The sequence below is a fragment of the Penicillium vulpinum genome (genome assembly GCF_028829585.1).
Source record: "Penicillium vulpinum strain IBT 29486 chromosome Unknown utg000002l_segment0_segment0, whole genome shotgun sequence".
Taxonomy (NCBI): Eukaryota; Fungi; Ascomycota; class Eurotiomycetes; order Eurotiales; family Aspergillaceae; genus Penicillium; species Penicillium vulpinum.
In genome coordinates this window covers 1,976,196-2,002,153 of record NW_026643242.1, presented here as the reverse complement: position 1 = coordinate 2,002,153, position 25,958 = coordinate 1,976,196, and the positions used below count along the sequence as shown (strand labels likewise).

General features: G+C 46.8%; 11 protein-coding genes across 11 annotated transcripts; 7 read left to right on the top strand and 4 right to left on the bottom strand.

Moving 5' to 3' along the window:
- Positions 1-595: 595 nt before the first annotated feature.
- N7479_003830 (androgen-induced gene 1 family protein) lies at positions 596-1,603 on the bottom strand (the record flags this gene model as incomplete). The annotated part of the gene is made up of 7 exons (XM_057251527.1): positions 596-782; positions 830-989; positions 1,045-1,096; positions 1,144-1,336; positions 1,392-1,415; positions 1,469-1,506; positions 1,565-1,603. 7 exons carry the CDS (start codon positions 1,601-1,603, stop codon positions 596-598), a joined length of 693 nt encoding a protein of 230 aa, XP_057110852.1.
- A 906-nt stretch (positions 1,604-2,509) lies between these two features.
- Positions 2,510-5,184, top strand: N7479_003829 (Zn(II)2Cys6 transcription factor; the record flags this gene model as incomplete). The annotated part of the gene is made up of 5 exons (XM_057251526.1): positions 2,510-2,571; positions 2,623-2,649; positions 2,704-4,025; positions 4,078-5,036; positions 5,098-5,184. 5 exons carry the CDS (start codon positions 2,510-2,512, stop codon positions 5,182-5,184), a joined length of 2,457 nt encoding a protein of 818 aa, XP_057110851.1.
- Positions 5,185-5,860: 676 nt separating this feature from the next.
- Positions 5,861-6,988, top strand: N7479_003828 (enoyl-CoA hydratase/isomerase family protein; the record flags this gene model as incomplete). Its single annotated transcript, XM_057251525.1, has 4 exons — positions 5,861-6,183; positions 6,243-6,353; positions 6,429-6,785; positions 6,838-6,988. The coding sequence occupies 4 exons, from the start codon at positions 5,861-5,863 to the stop codon at positions 6,986-6,988; spliced, it is 942 nt and encodes a 313-aa protein (XP_057110850.1).
- Positions 6,989-7,387: 399 nt separating this feature from the next.
- Positions 7,388-8,190, bottom strand: N7479_003827 (presequence translocated-associated motor subunit PAM17; the record flags this gene model as incomplete). The annotated part of the gene is made up of 2 exons (XM_057251524.1): positions 7,388-7,564; positions 7,639-8,190. 2 exons carry the CDS (start codon positions 8,188-8,190, stop codon positions 7,388-7,390), a joined length of 729 nt encoding a protein of 242 aa, XP_057110849.1.
- A 2,334-nt stretch (positions 8,191-10,524) lies between these two features.
- Positions 10,525-11,111, top strand: N7479_003826 (DUF3602 domain-containing protein; the record flags this gene model as incomplete). Its single annotated transcript, XM_057251523.1, has 3 exons — positions 10,525-10,561; positions 10,634-10,837; positions 10,936-11,111. 3 exons carry the CDS (start codon positions 10,525-10,527, stop codon positions 11,109-11,111), a joined length of 417 nt encoding a protein of 138 aa, XP_057110848.1.
- Positions 11,112-11,674: 563 nt separating this feature from the next.
- Positions 11,675-12,886, bottom strand: N7479_003825 (uncharacterized protein; the record flags this gene model as incomplete). Its single annotated transcript, XM_057251522.1, has 1 exon — positions 11,675-12,886. One exon carries the CDS (start codon positions 12,884-12,886, stop codon positions 11,675-11,677), a length of 1,212 nt encoding a protein of 403 aa, XP_057110847.1.
- A 5,217-nt stretch (positions 12,887-18,103) lies between these two features.
- N7479_003824 (velvet factor family protein) lies at positions 18,104-19,260 on the top strand (the record flags this gene model as incomplete). The annotated part of the gene is made up of 4 exons (XM_057251521.1): positions 18,104-18,316; positions 18,370-18,449; positions 18,516-18,989; positions 19,044-19,260. Coding segments are annotated over 4 exons (984 nt in total), but the record flags the coding sequence as incomplete, so codon positions are not given.
- Positions 19,261-22,501: 3,241 nt separating this feature from the next.
- N7479_003823 (uncharacterized protein) lies at positions 22,502-22,841 on the top strand (the record flags this gene model as incomplete). Its single annotated transcript, XM_057251520.1, has 2 exons — positions 22,502-22,660; positions 22,716-22,841. 2 exons carry the CDS (start codon positions 22,502-22,504, stop codon positions 22,839-22,841), a joined length of 285 nt encoding a protein of 94 aa, XP_057110845.1.
- A 1,413-nt stretch (positions 22,842-24,254) lies between these two features.
- Positions 24,255-24,898, top strand: N7479_003822 (putative IgE binding protein; the record flags this gene model as incomplete). Its single annotated transcript, XM_057251519.1, has 2 exons — positions 24,255-24,506; positions 24,575-24,898. The coding sequence occupies 2 exons, from the start codon at positions 24,255-24,257 to the stop codon at positions 24,896-24,898; spliced, it is 576 nt and encodes a 191-aa protein (XP_057110844.1).
- A 393-nt stretch (positions 24,899-25,291) lies between these two features.
- On the top strand, positions 25,292-25,540 carry N7479_003821 (uncharacterized protein; the record flags this gene model as incomplete). The annotated part of the gene is made up of 1 exon (XM_057251518.1): positions 25,292-25,540. One exon carries the CDS (start codon positions 25,292-25,294, stop codon positions 25,538-25,540), a length of 249 nt encoding a protein of 82 aa, XP_057110843.1.
- Positions 25,541-25,594: 54 nt separating this feature from the next.
- On the bottom strand, positions 25,595-25,849 carry N7479_003820 (uncharacterized protein; the record flags this gene model as incomplete). The annotated part of the gene is made up of 1 exon (XM_057251517.1): positions 25,595-25,849. The coding sequence occupies one exon, from the start codon at positions 25,847-25,849 to the stop codon at positions 25,595-25,597; it is 255 nt and encodes an 84-aa protein (XP_057110842.1).
- Between the last annotated feature and the right edge of the window lie 109 nt (positions 25,850-25,958).

The window sequence follows — 25,958 nt, the reverse complement described above, 5'->3', positions numbered from 1 at the left end:
GGTGTAGCCTCGTGACTCGACGGTAAGCGTTTCCTCGTGTTTCGATTGCACGGTAGTGGACTCGGCGTACCGGAAGGATTGTGTCAGCATTGCCTCGCTAGTGGTTTTGCTCCCTAGCCCCGAAGAATTTGTGCCAACATACCGCCATAGTAAGGTTGTTTTGCACGCTATTTTTCCCTGTCAGTTACGCTAGTCCCCGCATTAGATGTGCGCGGGACAGGGACAGCTTTGATGGCCCTCCTATGGGCCCACCTACGCAGATGAGCTCTCGGCAGCATGGTTGTTACAGTGAAAAGATTTTAGAGCGCCCGTGATGATTTGCTTATTGGACTCGAGGTTTTGGGCTCTTGATAGTATCATGTCCAGAATAGTTTGTATTCAAGATATTGCGTGTAAATGCAGTCAATGGAGACCTCGAAATTCATGTATGTACCTGAAAAGCAGGCGATAGCCAAGCGGCTTACGCTCAACGCACGCGCCTGTTTCCCCTTCTACTAGCTATCATTAGATCAGAGCCGCCTCTCACATGATGCAGATACAAGAGCCAAGTGATCAGCCAACGGTATTCTTGTAATACCATTCCCACCCCATGTGTCTACAGCCCATCCTTTCGCCTGATATCACCTGGACGGGATTGCGGCTTAATGGGGTTGCCGAATCCATTGACACGTCCATGGAGCCACTTCAGAGTAATGGTGCTTAATGCCATCACAATGGCACTGAGAGTGAATAGGCCAATACGACCTGATGTTGGCAGTGCTTCGAAGATTGGATATGGGTACCTAAACTAGTTAGTGAGTGACGTCGAAGTACCAGATTATCGACGAACCATCCATTTTGAGAGAAGCATTGTTCGATCCAAAACCAGTAGCTGAAGGCGAGAGTGCCAGACAACGCTAATGCGGGGAGTGCGGTGATTGTCCAGGGTGGGGACAGGAGCAGTAGGTCGATCAACATCACCACTGACGGTGTTGCGTGGAAGCTGATATCTATATTTGTGTTATTAGGGATATCCTAAGGCAAATTTACTTCCTATAGACATACCGGCATGGACCGGAATAAAAACATCTGGGGGGATCACCAAACTCCCGTCGATCTATACTTGGGTTAGATAAATATCGAATTTAGCATCAAATTACTTACCAAGCGAAGACCCCAGTATAAAACACTGATCACAACCTCAAGGGGGGCACCGCATATTGATAGGATGTTTTTGATTAGGAACAGTCGTCGAGACGACGTAACATCCGCGAGTAGTGCAACCGCAAAAGTGAGTGTTGACAATGACAGGCCAATCACGGTGAGGTATTGGAAATGCCAACCATATGCTTCATTACTGTCGAATATAAGTTTAGCGTGGTCTCCAATATCAAAACTAGACGGAAGCTTACGCTTGGTTAGGGTTTTCGTGCATGCTTCAACAATGTCAGCAAGCTCCCGAAGTACAGCATTGGTAGAGGATACATACTATTTGAACGACCACAAAAAGCTCGAAAGTCCGACCAACTGGAAATCAAACCGTCAGTGCACCGAAATAACAAGTTGAAAGGACCACGGTACTTACATGAACCAAAGCCGACAAACCCCGGGAAGGGCTTGCCATCCACTGAAGTGGGTGCCTATCGATGAGAGATTTGGCCATACCGGGAAACAAATTCGAACACAAGGCGCTTTAAAGGTGCTAGTCTGAGGTGTACTTTAGAAAGTTACACCTCTGAAAATGCTATCAAAGCGTAGCTCAACCAATGTGCATCTTAGGACTGCCCAAGTGGAAGCTATGACGTGGGTTTCAAATAAAGAACACGTGACAAGTCGGGGTTCATCGGGCTCTCCTCGGATAAGGCCGTGGGCCAAGTCCCACCTGAGGCCCATATCGGATTATAACATAACCCGGCTGATTCATCGTTCCTTATCTCTACCCATGTGCTTCCCCACACTTTTAGTCTGCGCTCCAAAGACAACCTTGCTTTCTTCTTTGCATGAAAAAAAAAATTGTCACTTGTGTTGTGAGTCTGTGCGCTTTGTCTGCACAGTGAGGTCAATTGGCTTCTAAGTGGGTCAATTGATTATATTGAACAGAGCCATCTTCTGTTTGGAAGCTTGTTTCATATCTTAAGGTTGTCAAGATCGACACTACCCTGGTTACTATCGGCTTCTCAAGTTGCATTCCCATTTCTGAAGGACAGTGGGACTCGGAACTGTTTCTGGCACATCTCCCTCCCATACCTCGATGTGCTTGTATACTAGGTGTGGGTGTCTGGTCGATTATCGCTTTGTCGCTACTTGGGGTCAACGAGGATCGAAACGTAGAAAGCGTGCCAACTCTGACGTGCTTTCAGCGTAAGGTCATCGTCTCGATTGGACCGATACAAAATTGAAAATATTGAACCTGTATGGCGGCGCAGCAGCATATAGTGACCTTCGGCTATTTCTAGCCTCTGTTATCTTGAATTGTCACCGTGTCCTCTTTACAGGCATCGATACTCGACCAGACGCCCTCAGACCTGAAATGCCTCGTCCTAGAAGACCTGGTGCACCGGAACCAAAACGTCGAAGCCGTAAAGGATGTTGGTATGTTACCAAGATGTACCCAAGATTTGCCAAGGTTAACAATCGCACTAGGCCATGCAAGGCACGCAAAGTAAAATGGTGAGTAGCACGATCCCTGCATGATACTCGCGTAGCTAACAATGATTTATATAGTGGCGAGGAGAAACCAGCATGTCTTAATTGCCAGCGACAAGGCGACCCTTGCGACTATAGCGTCCGTCTGAACTGGGGAGGAAGGACGAAACGCACATCAATTGACTCACCGAATTCGCAATCTAGTGGGTATGGAGGAGCTGTAATTGGATTTTCGGACTCATTTGCCATCAACAACCTGAGCCCGATTTCGTTCCCCACTCCAACAAGTAGCAACCCTGCAGATGGATTTCACAACACCCATGCCGGGGAATTGACGTCGCCGGGAGCAGTATCTCCGAGTTCACCAGCACCAGTGGGGCTTTTTGAATCCCCTAGTCTTGGTTCAGGCTCTGAAGGAGTGACATCGCCGGGTCAATTAGAGACTCAGTTTTCCTCAACCTGGGTGGAACAATCTCCTCCATTGACGACATCAGTATCCTCGGCGCCTTCGTTGCAATATCAATTTGGACAACAGAGATTTGATAACTCGTCATATATGGGTTCGGTCGATCAGCCATCCAGTCTCAGCTCACTCTCTGCCTTTGCATTCCATACAAACCCCGTGTCGCAGCCAGTCTCGTACCTGCGCCATTCTGTAGATACTTCCAATCACTCCTCGGATCAACCTATCTTTCACTCTCGTGATGAAGGGCATCTCTCTCGAGGGTCGCATGACGACCAGAGTATACATCTTGGCGCTGGGTCTAGGATAGGGCAAAACAGATCCTCAAACAGCCCGCAGGAAACTGGCGGCCTGTCCTCCATGATTTTCGATTCACACAGAGCCTCGACTGCTGAAAATGATACAACCTCGTCTCCGAGGCCCTGCGAAACAAGCAAAAACATTGACCCTGTACATGACTATCACAATGAATTGTCTCCCGATCGTCAGGGATTGGCAGAGAGCAATAATGAAGCTGATCAAATATCTCACGAGACTTCAATGGCCCAGAACAAATGGCAGACATATCTGAATAATGTGACCGACAATTATGGATTGGACTCCGGGCGCCTTGATCAGGATTTGACTTTCAACAACGATCATGCTGCCATAGATATCAATTATGCGTTGGATTTGATCGGTTCTCGGTGGTGCAACGAGGAACACTCGCATTTGAAAGCCTCTCAACCTGGCCCCGAACCACAGGTCCAGTTTTGTAGTGGTTATTACGCTTCCCCAGTGCCCATCAATGTCCCGAGGTACTTATCTCCGCTTCCGTCATCGCTGCTGGAGAACCCCATCAATTTGATGTACTTCCATCATTTCCTAAATCACACTGCTCGGATGCTTGTCCCGCACAACTGCGATAATAATCCGTTTATCTCGGTTTTACCATCAAGTGAGTTGTGCTGGTCTATGTTATGGTATCTTTCAGAAAGCTGACCAAACAGTGGCAATTGGTGATTCCAATCTCCTCAATTTACTGCTTGCGTACTCTGCTAGTCATCGTGCTCGATACCTAGGCCATCCCGAGCCCGCCAATCGAATCGCTCATTGGGTTAGCCAGGTTTTCCCAACCTTGCGTATGGCATTGGAGTCATCTAACGAAGACATCACCGATAGCCACCTGGCCACGGCCATTATGCTGTTGTCATTGAAGATTGTTTCTCCGGGGACATTTGAAGTACCAGTCACCTGGAAGACTCACCTCAAACTCGCTCGCGATTTATTCCTTGCACGGAGCGAGAGCATGGCAAAGCCTGGGAACAGGATTGGGGCACTCTTCGCCCGTTGGCTGGGCTATCTCGACACGATGGGATCTTTATCATGTCGTGAAGCCGGCCCTCCACTAATGATATACAACTCCGTCCTAACAGTTTGCTCTGCCCCCGACGGTCATGATGACTTCGGTGTTGACTGCTTTACGGGGTTCACCCCCCGCACCGGAGTATTTCTGCTCCGTCTCGCTCGGCTGGTGCAGCAATGTGACAATCAACGCTTCGACGAAATGGGTAATTTTAGACATGATTGGCATGCATCTGCGGAAATGGTCCTGGAAGCGCAATCCGTACTCGGTGATATCGACGGGATCGACGAGCGTCCTCATACTAGCCCGGAACACCATCATGGCGTCGAGTCTGCGGACATGATAGCCATCGAGGAAGCCTTCCGGTCTGCCGGTCTCCTGCATCTCCATCGGCGTGTGCTTGGGTCTCCACCTGACTCGTTTCCCGTCCAGGATATCTTGCGCAAGCTCATTGATGCCCTCGGACGCATGCGTCCTGGTGCAGCCACCGAGGTCTGCTCCTTGTTCCCGCTCTTCACAGCCGGTTGTGAATCCGGAGATTTAGTTCAAAGGGCTAAGCTTTTAGACCGGTTCTTTGTATTGGAGAGCTCAGGCATGAAACAGGTACGTTTGTATACCGACCTAAGATTTGTTGGAAGATATTAGCTGACACCGTATTTACTAGATTCAAAATGCACGTCAATTAATGCAACACTGCTGGGATAAAGAACTGCCTTGGATTGCCCTGGCTAGTGGTCAGTTCCTAGGTTAGAGCAAGAGCTTTTCTGGCTCGAACAAATTGGGTATGGTCTTGGTTTACAGACTTCAGGTTCTCAAATCGTCTGGCAATGGTCTGAGCTTGTATGAAGCACTATATAGCATGACCTCGGGATAGACGAGATTTGGTAGGGGGTTAATAATCCTCACCCTCTAAAAAGGCGAAATATCGTGCAATGCCCGTAACGGCTTGCCCTTTGGCGTGTCAGGTTTGTCCTTTTCCCTTACTTATATCCTCTCACCCTTCACCACCCATGTCTATTACTGTGCTCTTCTTGTCACCAAACTAAATCATCATGTCCATTCTACAACTAGCATTTTGTATTACTGGGACTGAGTCCAAATTGCATGGAACGATTCGTTCTAACTTATATGTATATAGCTTCTTAGCTAATTCTAATATCACTGGGATATCGAATGGACTACAATCTTGTACATATACAAAGTAAATGTATGTCAATATCGAAATCCACGACTCCGCAGCGGGTTTACTAATGGTCGCTGATCCCCCGGCTTCTCCACGCCAAGCCCATCCAACCGAGGTCGCGGTTTGCAATGTATGTAGGCTGTTATGATTATTGAAGGATATAACCGAGATATGATATATAGGGGTATGCAGTTATGTACAGGGACTATGCCTACTTGAACAAAAGACCATACTGCCATCCATCATGATCTTCGATCCTAGTCCCATTGAGCTTCCATCTTCCTACGAAAATGTTGAAACAACCGGCCATGTCGCCGTCTGTCACTATCCCCCAGGAACAGCGGCAGTCACCCCAGTTGTCATTGTTACGTTGAATCGTCCTGCTAAGCATAATGCGTTCACCCACCAAATGGTCCTGGACTTCGAGAAGCTCTTCCCCATGTTCGATGTCGACGAGCGTGTCAAGGTTGTCGTTTTGACGGGCGCGGGAAGGACGTTTTGCGCCGGTGCAGACCTTGAGATTGGTTTCGGCGGTGGCAAAGAAAAGACAACGGAGCATCGTGACGGGTAAGAGGGATGTCCACCTAATAGCCCGGTGTATGCTCTCGCTAAAGAACACAATCCAGTGGTGGACGAGTTTCACTGGCCATCCATAGATGTCGCAAGCCAACAATTGTAGCAATGCAAGGCTCAGCCGTTGGAGTCGGGATGACCATGACTCTTCCAGCAATTATCCGGTAGGTCAATCACATCCAGAAAACATATATCTGCCAGAGCCTCGTTGTTAACATAAATATCCCTTCTCATTCTAGAATTGGCTATGAAAAGGGCAAGTATGGCTTCGTCTTCGCTCGTCGAGGTATCGTCATGGAATCATGCTCCTCGTATTTCCTCCCGCGTCTCGTCGGCTACTCAAATGCCAGCTACCTCGTCAGCACGGGAGGAATATTCCCGCCTACATCTAAGCACTTCGGCGACCTTTTCAATGAGATCCTCCCCGACGCATCACAGGTCCTGCCGCGCGCTCTCGAGCTAGCCAGCGAGATTGCCGAAAATGTCAGCCCGGCTTCGTCGTACCTCAATCGGGCACTTTTGTGGCGCGATACTGGATCGGCGGAGGCTGCTCATCTCATTGAGTCACGAGTCATCAACCATATGTTTGCATCGGAGTAAGTGAAACCTATGTGAAAAAGTTGGCTGCGGATACTTACTATCAGACAGGGACCAGAAGGAGGGCGTTACGGCGTTCTTTGAGAAGCGAAAGCCGAACTTCAAGGCTAACCTTGATGATAACCCGCCGCCGAGTTTGCCGTGGTGGCCGGAGGTCGATACTGGCCGGAATCCCAAAGCAAGAGTGTCTTCGAAGCTGTAAATCCAAAGCTTGACATTGGAAATGGTAATAGCGAGGCCAGTATTTTTTGAAGACATGGGATATAGGAGAATATGGGATGTTGATGATTTGAGGATAGCACTTTGGGTTTTTATTCAGTGCACATCAGACCGCCCGAAGGATGAAGTCTTAACAAATGTCAAGAAAAAAAAGATAGCTATAGATTGACCGCGTTCTCAAAGGTCATTCCCAATACATTGCAATGCCCCAGCTACAAAGACCGCTAATGATATTGTAACAAAATAAACACCGGCCCGGACAAAAAAGAAAATCACCAGATTTGGTTTTCAACAGAAGCTCGAAGAGATTCGACCCTATTCACACAAACAAAAAGGAAATGCTCCAATATCACACGAGAAAAGAGAGGGAAAGAGAGGGTAATTACGCAATGAAGTTGCGGCGCTTGCGGTTGTAAGCCCTCTGATCTTTCAGCCAGTTTCGGTAGCCCGCCACGCTGCCAATCTTCTCGCCGTAGTAATCGGGAACAGGGTTAGAGATCGAGTTGGTCGAGGGATCGACACGGAACCGGCGAATGCGATCGAAGAACTCCTTCTCTTTCTACACAACGGAAACAAAACGGGTTAGCACAGGCCAGATTTGAATCACCACTCGCTTGTCTTGTAAGTACTCACCGTATTGACAGAGGGCTTGTACTTCCTGTACACAAGACCCCAAATGCCATTTCCGAGAGCCGGTCCAAGAAGCCATCCAACAGCACCGCACGCGGCGGTCGCCAATCCCAGGACGATAAACGGATCGAGACCCATAACCGTCGCGCCGAGATGTTCAAGGTCCTGGCCGGACAGGACCTGGATGCCGACGCTGGTGCTGATAGCGGAGCTGGCAACTGAGGAGACGAGGGAGTATCGGCGGCGGGAAGCGCGGAGCTTGAAGAAGGAGTCCCAGTCGAGCTTGACTTCGTTGTTGGCGGGTGCTGAGGTCGAGTTTGCGCGCAGGGCAATGGGTGATGGTGACACAGCCTTGATTTGTGGCCGGAAGTCTACGTTTAGTGTTGCGGCAGCCGGGCGAGCTGTCGTGGAGCTAAGGCGTGTGAGTTGCTTGGATGCCATCTGGGGAGTGGTCTGGAGGGGGCGGAGAGCGCCGGCGAGCGAGGGCGCGGCGGGGTTTAGTCGGCCAAGGAACATGGTTGTGCGGATAGACATGCTGATGGGATTGGCGTGCATTTTGGTGAGGAATTGGAGTCGATTTAATTGCAGATTCCAAGTCTTGAGGTGAAGTGAGAACCGGAGGTGGAGCCGGTTTATGTAAGCGGAATGGGCCCGAATGTTGGAAGAGCCACAACAGACATCATCACGATCTGATATGTTACATGGACAAAGGAGATAAATTGCAGCTCGGATTACTTTAACCAGATGCAGACTATGGCTATCCCGAAGCATTACGACACAAATCAAATGTTATATATGGAAAAGCCGTGATGCACATTTTAAACTGTTACAGCTATATATCCTGTATTTAATGGCCAATTCTTCTTTCACTTCTAAGTATAACACTAATAAAGGGAAGGAATACCTGAAAAATAAAGTCATCTGAAAAGACTACTAGCAGGACTACTTAAAAAACCGCCAAAAATGACTATCAAAATGACTCAACAAGGCCGCATAAGTAGCCAACTATTCTTATGTAACTTATCAGCTGTATACCAAGCGAGAGATAATGTCGTTCAATGGGAAATGAGGGTTCCTCGCTCCAGCGGCAAAGACTAAAGTGATGGTACATAAGTACCCACATATAACAGGAAATTGAACCCACTTTTCCGGTAGCAGCACTGGGTAAGGGAACTCCTCGATGGAGGAGCTCATAATGTCAAGGTTCATGTTAACCTACATTGGAGCCAGTGAAGAAATAGAAACGATACTTGAAGTTTGTGATAAGAAGAGAGTGGTGATGGGTAAAGGGAAGTGAAGATGGATGTTGAGGGAGAAAGGCGCATACAACATTCATGAACAGGAATAACTGCATCCTAAAAGAGATCATATTAGATTTCATACTCTTTAATTCACTCTTGGCTTCTTACTTCTTCAACAAACATTCAATCAATCTGATATTTAACCCTATATCTCAATGTCAGCATCGCTTCTCGGATCTATGATCATAGTACTCCGTATATAATGATACCAGATCCCATATCAGATCCCATATCATGTCATTATCAAGCTATGACTCGGAGTTCCTTCAGAACGCGTATAGATGATCGACGGTTGGATTATACAACAATATGTTCACGGGTGTCCAAGTATACACCAGGTAGGCAAATATGCACAAATAGCCCAGCCCAGTCATAATGTCGTGCTACATGGGCTGGTTCTATGGTTTATTGTCGTCCGAATTCGATGGGAGGTCAGTGGTGCTGGAGACCCCAATTAAAATGAACGACATTTTATTCACGATATCACGGATACTCTGGGGGCGTTTAGCCTAACGGATGGTTGAAGGGCTATATGCTAGACAGGCCATGTTGGGCTGTCTCAACTCGGTCACGGACACTTTGCTCAATCGTGCTAAATAACTTTGTAAGCGGCATATTAAGTGAGAGTCAATAAACTTCCTGCAAAACAGACCGAGTAAACAATCAATATAGTTGTAGGTTTTAGTATAAATGATAGAAGAAAATCAACCTACTTCTTCAGTAGATGGTAGAGCTCCTCAACCAAGAAGCTTATTAATTTAAGTTTTATTATATCAAGTATTGGAGCAAGTTGTTGAATGGATATGATAATTTAGTTTGGTAATAAGCAAAGGGTACATACGTACGTAGCAGTGGAAGGTAGAAAGGGAGATATAGCGAGAGGCGAGAGGATATAAATAGTAGAAGAGAGGGACAAACCTGATATACTAAAGGGCAAACATATAAGCTATAAGATATCTCGCTTTTTAGAAACTTGGAAGGTGGTATTCTTAATCCTGTCGTATATCCAGACTATATATATATATAGTGAAATGCTCTATTTATTCCCGGCCCATGCTAACGTTGCCTTCATTAATATAGAATAGTATGAAGGCTAGGAATACCCAGACTGTGACGAACAGAATAGGGATGTCAATTGATAGGTATATTCCACTATGTACTATACATATGAAATAGAAAGTGAAAGAGAAATTTCCCCGTATTTTCGGTTAAAGTTCTCCCAGGATCAGTATGGGGCTCGAGTTAAGAGGCGTAGAGGACCCTGACCTCATTGGCTTAGCGCAGAAATAGGTTTAGATAACTATGAGTTCTCAGATATAGAACATATAGAAGAAGATATATAGAATAGATATAAAATATATAAGAGAATCTACGGGTTGTTTCTCCAGACAACATCTGCCCATATAGTTTTTTAGTGTAAGAGCCAAGGAAAAAAAAAAAAAAAAGTCTGTCGTCATTTGACCAATTTATTTCTCCCCACCACCTGACCTGGACATAGCTCCCTCTTTCTCCCCGTTTAAATTGCCGCATTCTACGCATTCGACGTTCTCAAATTCATCAATCCTTGCTCTCACATACTCTCTACATCATGTCAAGAAACATCTCATACGGCCGCGGAGGGGCAGGTAAGTGGTGTCCTTCCACAATCTCTCGCCATATGCGCCACCACTCCAGTCCACTAATCCACACTGTCCTAGGCAATATAACCCGGCAACAAAGCACACCCTCACCAAAAGACCTCGTCACACCAACAATCAAGCAAGAAGTCTATACAACCGGCCGCGGCGGCTCAGGAAACATGGTACACAATGACCCCGAGCGACCTGAGATTGCGCGCGAGAGCCAAGATGTAGAGTCACCGCCACTGCGCGCCCAACAGATGCCCCACCACACAGGCCGAGGTATGTTCTAGCCATAACATCTATGAGCGAATGCAGCCTTGAACATTTGCAAGAGTTAAAAAGCTACAGCTGAGCTAACGGATGGGCTGTTTCCACAGGCGGCGCCGCAAACGCTTACATCCCCACTCCTGAAGAGGAAGAGCGCGCGAAGAAGATCCAGGAGCAGGAAGCAGAGCTGATGCGTGTGCGCACGCAATCCAAGGAGCGTGTAAAGGAGATGTCCCAGGAGAGACAGGAATTGCGGAGGGGTTCACCTTCTTCTTCTTCGTCTTAAAACTATTGGTTATTAGGGGAAGGGTCGATTGATTTGTTCTCATTGAAGGCTGATGTTCGGTCTGGATTGGCGGATATTTTGCTTTTTTCTTGGCTGCAGTGCCGATCCGGGGAGAGAGGATTGTCCGAGCAGAACCTAATCAGAGAAATCACTGCGGGCAGTGCTGGATGGTTCTATTTTTCTTCCCATCAGTCATTAGGAGTTGTGGAGTTGTTTTCCTTTTCTTTGCACGAATTTCCCCCAAAATCGGCATTTCCCGGCATATTCGGGAGTCGCGTCGTCGCTTCATTATACCTATCGTGGAATATCGGGAAAAAGGAACGGCGCATTAGATTTGGGCCTGGTTATGTTTCTTCTTTTCCTTTATCGATATACACTTCGATGTGTACTACATGTGTTTCCTTTGTTTTCTATTGAGAAATGATATGACAGGTGCTTGTCTCAATTGAAGAAAATATGCTATGTCTATGCTAATTACACGCTTCATTGTCTCATTAGATGCATCGCTGATTAATCCCGCCACTTAGAAAAAAAAAGGGCATCAAACAAGAAATGCAAACTCATCAAAAGCCAATCGGGGGTAACACTCGCACTCGCACCTCAGTCCTCAGAAGGAAACAACCTGTCGCATCAATCGGCCAGCTAATAAACTCTCGCCACTCCGGGTCCAGAAGATCCCCGATCTCCGATAAAATCCTATTCCCCCAATCGCCCATCCACCACGAACCTCGAAGATGATGCAGAATCACCGAATAATGCGCTAGAATAACAAGCGCAAACGGTCGACGCGCCTGAAGCAGCTCCAAAAACTCCTCAGGGATACGCCAACTCCAGCAAAACGCAAATACCTTCGGCTCGCCGCCCTTCATCAGTTGCTCGAGCGCGTGGCTGAGATGCTCAATGGTCGAGTCATACACATCCGTCTCGTGCGTCGCATCCCGAATAGCCTCCAGCTCATTCTGTCGCTGTAGCGAGAGAACCACCAGCCGCGACATGTCCGGCATGGTTGGGGGCAGGTCTTCGGGGTGGAAGAGCGCGTTCAGCTCGCTCGATGTAATACGCTCCATCGAGGCTACCAGGATGCTGACTAGCCACCGGGTTAGCTGGAATACCTCGAAGAACTCGTCCAGCACATCGAGCTGTTCTTCGTTTGAGTCATTTTCGCTGTCGATCTGGCAGAAGCCGAAGGTGAATACGATCATTATACAACACAGCGCAAATGTCGCTTGACTTTCTGCTTCCGGTGCCTTTTCGTCACTCTCGATGTGGAGGCCTGTTAGCGCTTGTGCTTGGTGCGAGCGTGCCGTTTCAAGATATCGCCAGCGTCGGGACGATGTGCTTGTTGAGGCGAGGTGCAGCGCTGAGAGTGCTAAGATACCTTGACGAAGGGCTGGGTAACGGAGGGAGAGCTTGGGGATGGTTGTTTGCCATATTTGTTCGGAGGTGGGGTCCCCGGTCATGGATTTGTAGGTTGTTGTGCACCAGTGCATCATCAATTCGAGGTCTTTGAGGTCAAGGGTTTCTTCGATGTCGGTTGAGAGGGATGTTGGATGCTCGTCTTGGGATTTGGAATTTGACTGTGAGGAGGAGGACTCTGTCATGGTAGTTGGGGATGATATCGAAGTGCTAGTTGAGGAGATGAAAGACCCATGCTTGCTATCTAGCCGGGTTAATCGGGGACGAGGCGGATACTGGCTGAGCATGTTGCGATCTAGGCAATGCATACAGGTTGAGGTCTGCTCTTTATACTGTGAGAGTTGCGTTAGTGGGGACATGTGCGAGAGATTTTGATTCAAAGAGGGCGATAAGCAAATGGGACTGGACCCTCCAGCCTGGCTATCAATTGAAAGCTGTTAACTGGGTCGGGCACGAAGCCCTAAGCAGGGGTATCATACCCTAACACGCCGGTCACTTTGCATAATTGTCTGTCGTTTTTTGGACCAGGATGTTGATTCGCATTGCATTGGTAGTGTAAGGCTTAGGTAGTGAAATTTTGATTTATCCCCCTAGACTAGAATCCAGTATATCAGGAGAAAGAGAAGTTGATATAAAAAGAGTCATATCGGCCATTCCCAAGCGGAAGAGTAAGTGGGAATTATTTGGGAATATTTGGGAATATTTTGATATATCCATTTTCAGTTTCAACTAAAAGAGGTAAGAGTGGCGCTCTGTCCCAAATCGGTAAATGCAGGATGGCTCGTGCTTCAAATGACATAATCCTGGTCCGATTGGCCTATACTGAGTACATTACATTATAGTACTCCGTATGTACATATATAATAGTTGTAGTCTTTTTGAAAATTTATTCAATATGTACCTCCAGCTGAGCCCTTAAAACGATATTCTCGTGTTTTGGTATACTCAAAACGGCATACCAGATCTGTCATATACGGAGTATACGTATGAAGATACCCTTTGAAATAATACGAGATGTTCGGGACTCTATCCTAAGTATAAGCAGATCATATAAAACATTCCAATTCAATACAAAAAGCAAAAACAAAACAAAAAAGAAACCTTAGAAAGGAAATCAGTTTACGGCAACCCCCACCTAGCCCCACGAAAGAATACACACTAAACCTCATTCAGGTCTAGTAATATGGGGCCGGCCAAGTCTATCCGAAATAAGTTTTCAGTTGACGAGCGATGCTTTTTCCCGATCGGGGAAGACGTGAACTTCTTTCATAATATCTATGGCCCGTGATCTTCCCATGCCCTAAGCTTCTTTTTGATTAGTTATACGGTGTGGTCTTTCGTCTATAAGCCCCGTATCCCTTGAGAACACTGCCATTGGTTGTCGCATATCATTTCCTTAGGCATCAATGATTTACCCGTAAGCCCGGACATTTCCCCCCTATGAACCGTTATGGCATAGGGCTTCTCGAATTTAGAAATGGAAACATTGAGAAAACTATATCGGTCGTATATGCTTCTTTCTACTAATTTCAAGCCCTGTGTGTTTGGGCTAAGAGATCCCGAGATTTGATCAAAGAAACCCCTCCCCCGCTCCTAGTAACGTGATAACAAAGTGCTGTCGGGCTGACTCGCTATCCGCTCAGCCGCAAGGTATTTTCTTTGTTCTGCGGTTTTGTGGCTAACGCTATGGTAGCTGTGACTGGGGTAGTCTGCTTTAGCGTCAATGAATGGCGTGCTTGGTGATCATCCTGGACTCGGATATATAGACGAATGTACGGAGTAGTTCTCCGTAAGATCGAATTTTTACTGTTAAACCTCGGCGTACGGGGCTCGCTTTGGGAGAGCGAAATTCCCGGATTCAGGCTAATTGTACTCCGTACATGGATCTACTGGGCGGATTTATAAAGAGAACCGTTTTTGCGCCTCAATACCGATGAATCATCTAGAGATTACTCCGTACCAGATCCCTAATTATTTTAATGCTTGCATTGTGCAAGGCTGATACCTTCACTTCGCCAATAAGCACATTCTCACTACCCAGGGTGACCATACAAGGATGTTAAGCTGCGCCACCTCATCAGTATTCTCGATTTGACCGATACCACCGATGCAATACTACATTGAAGGGTCATCCGGCCGTCGACCCTTTTGAGGGAACTACATGAAGTCAGCACAGGGAGCTCGGGGCCTCGGGACCCCGGGAGATCAAATAGCAACCTTGAATATTCGAAATAGTGCACCCGCTTGGTGGGCGGAAAAAGATACCGCCTGCCAAGCCATGTTTACTGGGTTGGTAGCAAGGTGAAGCTTTTGGCCAAGCTCCAAGGGCATTATTAATACCGTTGATCTAGGCCTAGAATATGTAGGATGTGATGTGATGAGTTTTTGTGCTTAGCGGCAATCATAGCTGCATCAGAAATATCCCGCAGCAATAATGGTCCAGTTGGTTAGCCGGATGGAGTTGGGGACTCCGAGCGATAGTCTGGCATGTCCATCCCAAACGTTAATTACCTGATTAGTTAAGCTGTGATGTGTAGCACTGCAGTAGAACTGGACCTCGGAGCGACGTCAATGCCGAGCTCCGCGGGTAATCCAATCCCTATGTTGTAGTAAGATGCACATTTGGGGGATTTCTGGTGTCTTCGAGTCCGATGATTACCATCTGATTTCCTGCCAAGATGAGGGGGGATGCGGTGATGACCTGCTTGCCTTTGCATTGATAGCGGAGCACGGGCCTTAGTCCCCGATTCGGGTGTTTTAAGAGATGTTGGTGCTGATGATACAGCAGCGCCACTTGATGGGCATTGCAGGACAAAATGGCATGTTTCATGGCGTTGGTGCATCTCACCCAAGTTTGTATTAAGTGCCATTGGTCTGGACACTGAGTTTGGGCTGCAGACTGGGAGATTGGAGTTTGGTGGCGGTGTGGCCAGCAAAAACATTTTAGGCATCCTTGAATTCCTTACAACACACCACTGGCTTTTCGACGACGCGTATATCTGTGCCATCCTGAGTTGTATATGGGCCGGGCTTCCGCCACTGAGAGTGTCAGCTAATTCGGGCGAAATTTTTGATATACTGCACACCATCATGACTGATATTGTTGTTGGTACCACCTTGAACCTTGACTCTCGAGGACAGTGCAAAGTCATCTAGGGTAGACAGGCGTAAGAGTACCCTTAGCGGCGATATGCTAGTTAAGCCTCCCTGAACATATTATCTTACCACCATTGACCGAATCATCCGAAGCGCACAATGATATGAAGTCTTAACTTGTGGTTAATATCTCATTGCAGAGAGCAATGCCAATGTGAGGAACCTGCTAAAAACACAGCCCTCAGCCAATATCGCTGAAGTCATAGTTTCATGGTGTTTGTTGGAGTGGGAATTATAGAAAACACAGAACACAGTGTAGCCCAGCCAGATTATGCCGTAGTAGTTACCGGTATACGGTTGGATGTGTAACACAATTCGATTGACATCTTCCGCAACGGCACGGTCGACCGAAAGAGGTACATCGGAAGGAACTCATATGACTCGACTCTAGCATCATAGCATCCATATCAGGATTATGGCCTCTAGGCGTCATTTGCTGGCCAGGAGAATTGACAGCACTTCAGAATAGTGCTTCGATCGGAGAGCCAGGGCGTTCAAGGGATATCGATGTGGGTTTGATAACCCCCTCCTTCATGTAAACCACAACACGGGAGACTTGAAATAGAGCGACGAATGAGTTTGAATTTGTTGACAGAAGACCTCAGGATGGGCACCTTATGAATGAATTTGCAACTTGGAAGAGATGGGGAATGGTCAATATGGATCTAATGACTCAAGATTGAATCCTCACTATTTGCATTGCCATAGTCTAGTAATTGTGAGATCATGTTTGCCTACTTTCTCAGCGTGAATAGCTCGGTAGTAGCTAGTCTGAGCTGCGCGGAAGTTACTCAACTTTTCGTGCACATAACCGCCTGTAAAGGTTACTGCGACTTATTGGCGGTTGTTCCGAGGCCTAGCGCCAATTAAACTCTAGGCAAAGACCACTTAGCGTGCGAGCTGGTCAGGTGGCCATTAGCGATGAAGCTCTAATGCACGAAGACTGACGGGCAGGCTGGAGAGGCCCCCCAGCTGGGAGCGGGTGGCGTAGAAGGCGCTGCCCCGCACGCGAGAGGTCGCTAATATGACGGGCTTGGGGAACTCATGGCAAGGACTGTTCTCCCTAGATACCCCGGATTTTGGAATTACAAATATCACATCCATCCTTTACATGAATACAACCCCTTGAATGGAGATAAGGTCATCTTTACCCTGTCTTTTCTATTTTGATCTTCCAAGGGGTAGTTTAGGAATGCTCCCTAGTTTAGAATCGATATTTCACCCCTACATTGTCGGTAAGGGCATATTCACTTCAATTTATGTATAACAATGATGCATACTGATAAATCAGTCCTGGAGGGGTTGCCACACGATCGGGATCTGTCATCCTCGTGGGAGCCCTGTGCAGTAAGGGGTTATGTACATATAGACCTAGTACTCGATCTAGAGAGAGATACGTACTTTCGGAATGTATAATTTCACGATATTGCATGTACAATTGAACTTTCAGGTTAAGATTGAATATATTTACTAGTACGGAGTACTAGTAGTAGTAATAGTAGTAGTAATAGTAGTTAATAGTTAGTAGTTACAGTAGTACTAGTAGTATAAAAAGCCTAGAACAACGGCCCCGAGAATTGCCCGACCGTTCAACCCGTTTCATAAAAAAAATATAGTGTTCCCGAGGTCAAATATGTCCAACTGAAAATTTCAAAGGTGGACGCCGTTTGCGGTTATATGAACATCCCCGAATGCGGACTTGAACAGTCTAGGATGTTTCATTCGTCAGTTCATTAGTAGAAACCCGACGGTCTGGGTCCAGGTTCCTGCAGAGAGTAACATTGTCACATCTCTTTCTTTCAGCTTTCCCTTTTTTTCTTCTTCCTAGAACGTCTTTTACTTCTTTACCTCTCTGAAATTATACCTTTTTTTTTTCCTTTTGTGTGGAGTATGTTTTAATCCCCTTGGTGGCAGTGAATCTCCCGTACTTTGACAGCGTCATGCGGTTGAAGCAAATCTCAAAGAGCTTAAAACAGATCTTAAGATAATGCTAACACAAATATTTGCAAAAGACATAGATTCCGGTCGGAAAACACTTCAATTTCTAATATCGCCACTCCCCGAGCTCATTCTATGGTTCGCGAATAAAACTCTCCGCCGAGTAACCCCCTTCGCTTCACTTTTCTGCCCATCGCAATCGAATCGGATTCTTCAAGACGCTTTGGCCGGCTCGGATCAGTCTCGATACATTCAAGGGAACTGCTGCTTTTTTGCGTGCACCCACTTTCTCTGTTCTAGTCCGGAGTCGATGCTCCAAGTGTGACGTCTGAACATCCCGCGGGGTCGCATGTCGCATCTCAACCCCCTCACCTCTCTTCGAACAACCAGGTAGTTAAGATCGATCAAAGAGATCGATAAAAAAAACAAGGACCCGTTTATCTATCACGAGAGTCATCCTCGGTTCCTTACAATCTGGTACCATGTACGCCGTCGAGGATAGACATCATCCCGTTCCACCTCCGCTCTCAATGGATCGCATCTCTGCTCCGTCCGTCCAGTACCCGTCGGGGCCCAACTCGCTACGGCAGTCCGACCATTTGGCACCCGTGACAAACTACCAAGATGGGCGTTCCTGGTCATTACAGGTGGTGCAGCAGCCCATTCGGGCTCGTATGTGTGGATTTGGTGATAAGGTGGGTGATTTTTCCGCAATTCTTCTTTTCCACCTCCCTGACACGCGCCCCAGGACCGGAGACCCATCACTCCCCCACCATGCATTCGTCTGATCGTGCGCGATGCGCAAACCGATAAGGAAATCGATATCAAGTATGTCCAACCTGCGGGCTTTCTATAACCCTTGGCTTTTCTAACCATTCCTCTCTCCCTCTTTAGTGAAATCGATACATCATTCTATGTGCTCACGGTCGACCTATGGAATGCTGACGGTACCAACGAAGTCAACCTCGTCAAGCATTCCGCCACCTCCCCCTCCATCTCTACCGCCATGTCCTCCTCATACCCTCCCCCGCCTCAGAGCGTCTCTCCGACCTACCCGGGCTACAATCAAAACCAGTACCCGGTGAACTACCCACCACAGATGAACAACTACTATGGCGGTCAGCAGGTGGCGTACCAAAATCAATACGGCCAGCCAGTGACGTACCCACAATACTACTCCGGTGGTCAAATCCCACCGTCTATGTCGCCCGCTGCGCAACCCGTCTCGGGTGGACCGGGTGGCATGTTCACTCGCAATCTGATCGGAAGTCTCAGTGCCAGTGCTTTCCGGTTGACCGACCCCGACAACAAAATTGGTGTGTGGTTCATTTTGCAGGATTTGAGCGTACGGACAGAAGGCACTTTCCGGTAAGTCAATTGGGTAATACGAATCGCTCGAAATAATCGCTAATAGATATCTAGTCTGAAGATGAGCTTCGTTGACGTAGGCACGTCGTCTAGCGAAGCCTCTAACGGTGCCCCGGTTATCAATCATGGAACCGCACCTGTTCTAGCGTCGGTTTTCTCCGAACCCTTCCAGGTCTTCTCCGCCAAGAAGTTCCCCGGTGTTATTGAGAGCACTCAGCTCAGCAAATGCTTTGCGCTACAGGGTATCAAGATCCCCATTCGCAAGGATGGGGTAAAGGGCCCCCCGCCGAGGTGGAGATGGAGACGACGATGACGAAGGCGACTATTAAAAGAGTAATTCTTTGATCCATAGTGCACTACCTGATATGCGGGCTGGCGTACTTAGCTCAGTGTATTGTCTCATATTTCCTTATCTTTGCTTCTTTTTTTTTGTCCTTGCTATGAATCAAGACATGGGGGGAAATGTCGGCGCGTGGCTTACGGTGTTCTGGGCAAGACTCAGGCTTGCAGGTTTCAATATTGCTACACGGACCGGTGCTGGGGGGTTTGCTGTCTGGTTTTTGTTTCATGGCTTTCTTTCGAGTATCTTTTTTTTCCCCATCCTTTTGTTGGCCTCTGGCTGTGTTTATTCATATCCTCCGCGGCAGATTGCCCGCGCGTACATACACTTTTCTTTTCGGCGAATCGAGGTCCGGTTTGAATTGCTGAGTGCTGAGACTGTTTGCCCGACCATAGAAAAAAGTCTTTTGATATCCAAATCTACTGAAGTTCAGTTATCTGTTCTGATATTGTATTCTAAGTACTATACTTCGTACTCGAGCCTGTGAGATCTACATGTAGTGAGTGGATCTTGTAGTCGTAGCTTTATATGAGAGCACGACGTATGGTCATGGACAATATACAATATAGCTGTTCAAAATACCATAGCCATCGAATACGCATTGGATCGGAGGCTTATGATGCTCCATATCTTCAAAATACACACTATTTCCACTTCTCATACTCTGATATCAACAATATCTACTAGCCAGCCAGTATAACCTTGTGTCTCACATGCCAGACCATTCATTCACCCAAATAGCCATCAAAAACAGCACCCAATCTTCAGCCCAAGATTCATCAGCCTAACCTACCCACCTTCTAGTAAATTCTAGAAAACAACCAGCAAGCCACATCCCTACAGACTACATGATCCATAAGGATAGTATCATCTCACACCCAGCGTAGTACAATAAGTCCATATCCACATGAACAAAAAACAGCCCATCACCATTGCCACACAGCCCAGCTCATAGAAGACGTCACACCGTCCCTGACAGAAAACCGACAACACAGGACCTGACAGAAAACAGAGAAGACCGGGTTGTCCAACACAACAATCAACCTCAACAAACACCCCGCGTCGGACAATGTGCGACACACCCGTGAAACGAACTGACCTCACTTCTCTCCTGACAGATTGCAATCACCGAACACCGTCAGGAAATATCACATTGGATATTCGATAATCACCCAACCGGCTCTGCCTACCTTCACCCCATCCTGAGACAGGGCAATGTCGTCTTCCAGCTGAAAATACTATGCCACTGCGGTTGCGGTAGGGTAGTATTCCCCTGCCACCGTTGAGCTGACATTTGCGAGGTACAAACAGAGGGGATCGCGAGTATGCGCGCTGCAGTGTCCCTGCAGAATAGATTAGTATTACATCACAGATGGCAAGCCCGGCATGGCCAGATTAGCCGGTATAGGCTGTAGTGGGATGCAGGGTCCGGTGAGACATAGGATATTGCTGCATGTTTGCCGGTGCAGATGGGGCGTCAGTGGCGTTGGACAGTGTGCGATTATCTTGGAAACGAGGTATGTTCCCAGGGGTTTTCTTTTGGTAATAGATGCCTTCATGGCTCGGGCCGTTGGTGGACCGTTGTCATTTTCTGGGGAATAGGAGGCGAGGTGTTTGTGACGATGATGAGGGCGTGGGGGTCGTGAGTAGAGGTGTGTTCGACCTATATTACGGAAAGTTTTGAGTAATAAATAACGTATAACGTAGAAGTGAGTTAGCGGGTTAAGCCGACTGTTAGCGAGAAACAATATTGTATTCGAGTAATGATGTGGTGATGTTAATTATAAACTGAGACAAGGAGAGAAGATCTACAAATTTCTAAGTATAGAATCCTAACAATCTAATAGGCATTCTGACCTAACAATCTAAGTCTTCCTTAGGAAACCCTACATATGTATATTAAGACTATTAACAACTTGTGAAAATAATACCCTAGCCCAATCGAAACCTCTTATTAAAAACTACTGCAAAAACCACTGTAGAAAGCACTGCATAAACTACTGCAAAATGCACTACCAAAACCACCCCATTTCCTACTTTTTTTTATATAGGATTTATATCGTAAATAGTATAAATAAGAAGCAAATCATAAAATACTAGTAATCACTAGTAAAAGGGGAGAGATTGAGGTAAGAAATTCCTGTAATTGAAAAAGAAGTGATTTACACGCTGAAAACGAGAAGCAAAAGCAAAAACGTGTTCCCGGAGGCAGATACAACCCAAACTAGGCCTCTCAGTGGAGGAAGCTCTCCGGTCAATTACTGAGCCAGTGGAAGTTGAAGCACCCAGCGGCATGGAGAGTCTTCTCCACGTTTGCAGCGCCGAACCAGAGCCCCCCCAACATGCAGTATATGCAAGGTGCAGGGTCATAAGAGAAATACATACGGAGTACTCCGTACTCCGTAGATAAATGCATTTAAATTCAATGGATTGGGGAAAAGGCTATGAACTACAAATTAGTAAGAATCATGAGTATTGGTATTAGCAAAGAAAAAGCAAGTTCGTACATAAGCATTAGCGTCCCTTCTCGGGCATGACAGTTTGATCCAAAGGATCGCATGGCATAATTCCATGAGTTACCACAGAAACGTCCGACTTCAGGTTGGCTTCGAACAATAAAATATCGCATCAAGCTCAGGGGCCCCGACCCAACCTCTTAACCGCTAGCTATTTCCTCCCATTGAAATATATATTCGTCCGCGAAGGCGGCATATCCCAACTACGGTGGTACAGTCACGATCGAGCCGTTACATCCTACCCCAATGCAGTGGAACTCCCAACCAGAATAATCTTAGCAATTGAAAGGTATTCTGGCCGGCTTACAGCCAGTAGATCCAAGGCGGATTATATCATATCATATTACGGAACAATGTGCAAGGTGATACAAACCCCCTTGCAGGTCGAGAAAGGTCACAGGATTGGCCTAGGAACGCAGTGGATTGGATGGGTCACATAGTGGCATATGCCCGGTCATGATCGAGGCCACCAGCTCGGTGGTCAGCAGTGCTGGGGCTGTAAACTGCATAGCACCAAGTACGGAGTAGAGATGGTCTACTCGAAGGGCACCTATCTCAAACACATAAATAGGGACGAGATCCCACCGCCTCTGGTTCATCTCCACCAACCACTCTGATTCATTTTCAATTTACCTGTACCAGAACAATCTCTGAAAATGCGTCTCAGCATCATTCTGCTCACTTCACTGGCATCCATCGCTACTGCGGTCCCTGCAACGGATGCCGCGAACAACAACTGTGGCTGGCCCAATGGTAACTGCTATGGCAATGACTGTCATGGAGAATTGAGTGGTGACAAAATCACTTGCACCTCTGTATGCCCTGCTCTCATACTATGGCGGTTATGATTCTTACTGACAGTATCCACAGGGCAAATACCTCGGCTGCCAGTGTGGCTATGGCTGTGGTCGTAAGACGGGCAAGTGCAATGAGAATGGCTGTGATGGGCGCAATGGGCGGTGCACGAATAACTACCTTGGTTGCTCGTGCAACTAATCAACAAAAAATTATACTGCAGACAGGGACCTGCTTTCGGATCATTGTGAGAGCCGAAAGTGCTATTTGATGACAGATATCTTTTGAAAATGTCACTGTATGTCTGTTGATACCAAGTTGAGAACTATGCCTGTATGGTGAGACCTACGCTTGTATGGTTTTCCAATAGTATTCTTGCTGCAGCTACAATAATCATACATAACTATTCCTGGAGGTTCTTCTTTGTAATCTTAATCACTAATTTTGTACTGTTTGAAGAGCAATTTACTATAATTGTATATTTGTATGGTACCTAAATTTTCCAATCTACGTTTGAAATATTAGTGAAGTTCATTTTAAAAGCGACTGTAAGTGTCTCCTTGTACTAGGAATAAAGAGCCTTTCAAGTTAACAATGGCTAATTTTATAAGGCTTCCTTCAAAACGCTAGTTCTCTGGGAGGCCTTCGAATTAGAATTCAAGAAAGACTTTGCCTGTAAAAAATTATATACAGAGGAAGCGCCTAGAAATATTTATACACTCAATTGTAGTCACCTACTTACGATTTCTAGATTATCAAAGTGGTTACCCACTACAGAATTCCCTTCATATAACAACCTTTGCTATAGCACTTAATCCTGTCGCGAAACCTATCTTATTAAAGTTATAAATATCGTTAGGATCGATTCCAAATTAAAGGATTGTTTTTTAAACCAGATTGAACTGTGACAATAAAACCGTTTCGTCCCATCCAATCCTTTCTTCTTTTCTTTTCCTCCCCCGTACTTAGTATTTTAGTTAAATTGCACTCTTTGCTTGTTCGACTTTGACTATGATAAGTCCTACACAAAATTTCCTGCTCGAATTTTCTTTTTTTTTTCTTACTCTCTGTACTTAGCATTTCGTTTAAATGTACTCTTTGGCTTTGGCTGGTAAGATAATCTACTAACTTATGTATGTATCAGCCACTCGGATTCGCTTCGAGGTTCCCCTCGTTCTTGGCATACGAACGATTCTCCATGTCTCACATCTCTTTCGCCTGAGCGACGAAAAATAGCATCCTCGGCAGTAACCCAACCTCCCACCGTTGCATAAACCATGCAGAATATGGAATATGGAGTATATAGTACCTTGAGACTGTCTCAAACTCACACAAGCAACCCACCCATCATCCAATGAATGAGACATTCGCCACCTTAGCCTCCCTGGCGGTCAAACCCGACAGTCAATGACGGAGGGTCCCATTCTTTGATCTATGTTTTTGATGTTTTCCTTAGTTCAATTTCCCAGACCATGTGCCTCTTCTATTTATATTGCTCTCCCGATCGGTCTATATAAAGTGGCCCAGTAACCCGCCCACTGTTGTTGCTATTCAAATCAAGCATCTATTCAACTCCACACAACACCCAAACATCAACATCCACCCACATCCACGATGAAGTTCACACTCGCTTCCCTAGCCCTCCCCCTGCTAGCAGCCTCCGCACCAACCCCCGAGCCAGCTACCAACCCAGCCTTCACTGTGATGGCCATGCGCTCCGCCTCGCCCATCCACTTCTTGCAGATGAACGCTGTCGGTCAGAAGTTCTGGCTCGGCGGGAAAACAACCTCCTACTGCCCGGAACAGGTGGAGCCAAACTGCCCACCTGGAGACCAAACCGTCTTCGCTCCTGGCGGCTCCTCTCTGGTAAGTCACAAGAGACACTATATACCCCTCATAGCCTACAAAGGACGATCCCCGCTAACAATAAACAGGACACCATGGTTCCTGGCGGCCAGCAGGTCTACATTGACCCCAATGGAGCCCTCAGCTTCACCCAGGCTCACTCGGCCAATATCCCCCAGGGCTCCTCGCGAGGCCCGTTCCAGTACGCTGTTGGTGACCCTTGGAGTCACTACACCTTCAATGGCTGGGGCGCCTCTGGTTTCATGGCTTGCCCGGCTGATGATAACCGCTGGCAGGTGTTTGCGGCTATTCAGAATGCTACTGTGCCCCATGGCAATGTTGATGAGTGTCTTGGATTCTCTGCTACCGCCATAACTTATGAGGGGGATGTTCCTGCCTGGCAGTATATCTAGACTAACACTGTGGCCGATATTCTGATGGGTCATTGGCATATGTCTTTTCCTAGCTTGTTTTGATTTTTTGGTATATTGTGTTACTTTGATTTGCAATGTATCATAATTACCCTCCTAGTTTATCTAGACACAGGTTTTTTGGATCTAATAAAACTGACAATCTATCTTATATATTGCAAGTTCCAGGGTTGGATGGTAAACATCTGGATGTACCTTGATACCCGCAGGAACGGGCCGAGAAACTTCAGGAACGCCCATATGGTTTCGGCGTCTGCAGTCAGACTCGAACTTAAGTTCAAGTCAAGATGTCGTCGGTGGCTACAGGGGTTGTGGAAGAAGGGTAACACTTGTCTCACTTTAAGCTACCCAGGATAGTACATTAAAGATATCACAATGGTGAACCAACGAATACGACTTGTGTACTACCGATATGAGGTCACTTTCGGCCTCTATGAATACAATCAATTCCCGGAGGATGTCTGGCCGACTCTGGAAGCACTCCATCGGCTACCAGGAACCACAGGGGTCCCAGGTCCAGCCAAGATGTTCCCAGATTTAACAGCACCGTCGACAGGAACGAGGCTTCGATTCATGGGGGCTCAAGGAGAATATCAGAATTCTCTAGAATCTGCAAGGGCTTGATGAATTCTGGCGTTGGCAAAAAGTCGGTAATTAAGATATTTACTCGTCTATCTGTTACAGCGCGGGCTGGACCACTGTACCAGACAGCTGCGCCTCGATATCCAGAAATGCTTGCTCTTCATTAAGATTAGGTTGCTGAGTCTTCTCGTATTGGGCACGGATCTTGTCTAGACTGCGCCGGGCCTCTTCCAACTCGGGATGATCCCCAAGTTGTGCCCTCTGTTCATCAGTCAAATAGCGTGGGCGTCGCGTGTCATGTACTAGGGCCCCATTTAGGTGTAGTGGGTGTAGGTAGATTGGCCACAGCATCAATTCATGTAAGATTCGCTTTATTTAGTTGAATTAATACGTTTTGGTCGAGATAATCAATTTTGAAATTTTACAGTGATCGGGACGGGCAGGAATTACCTTAACTAGT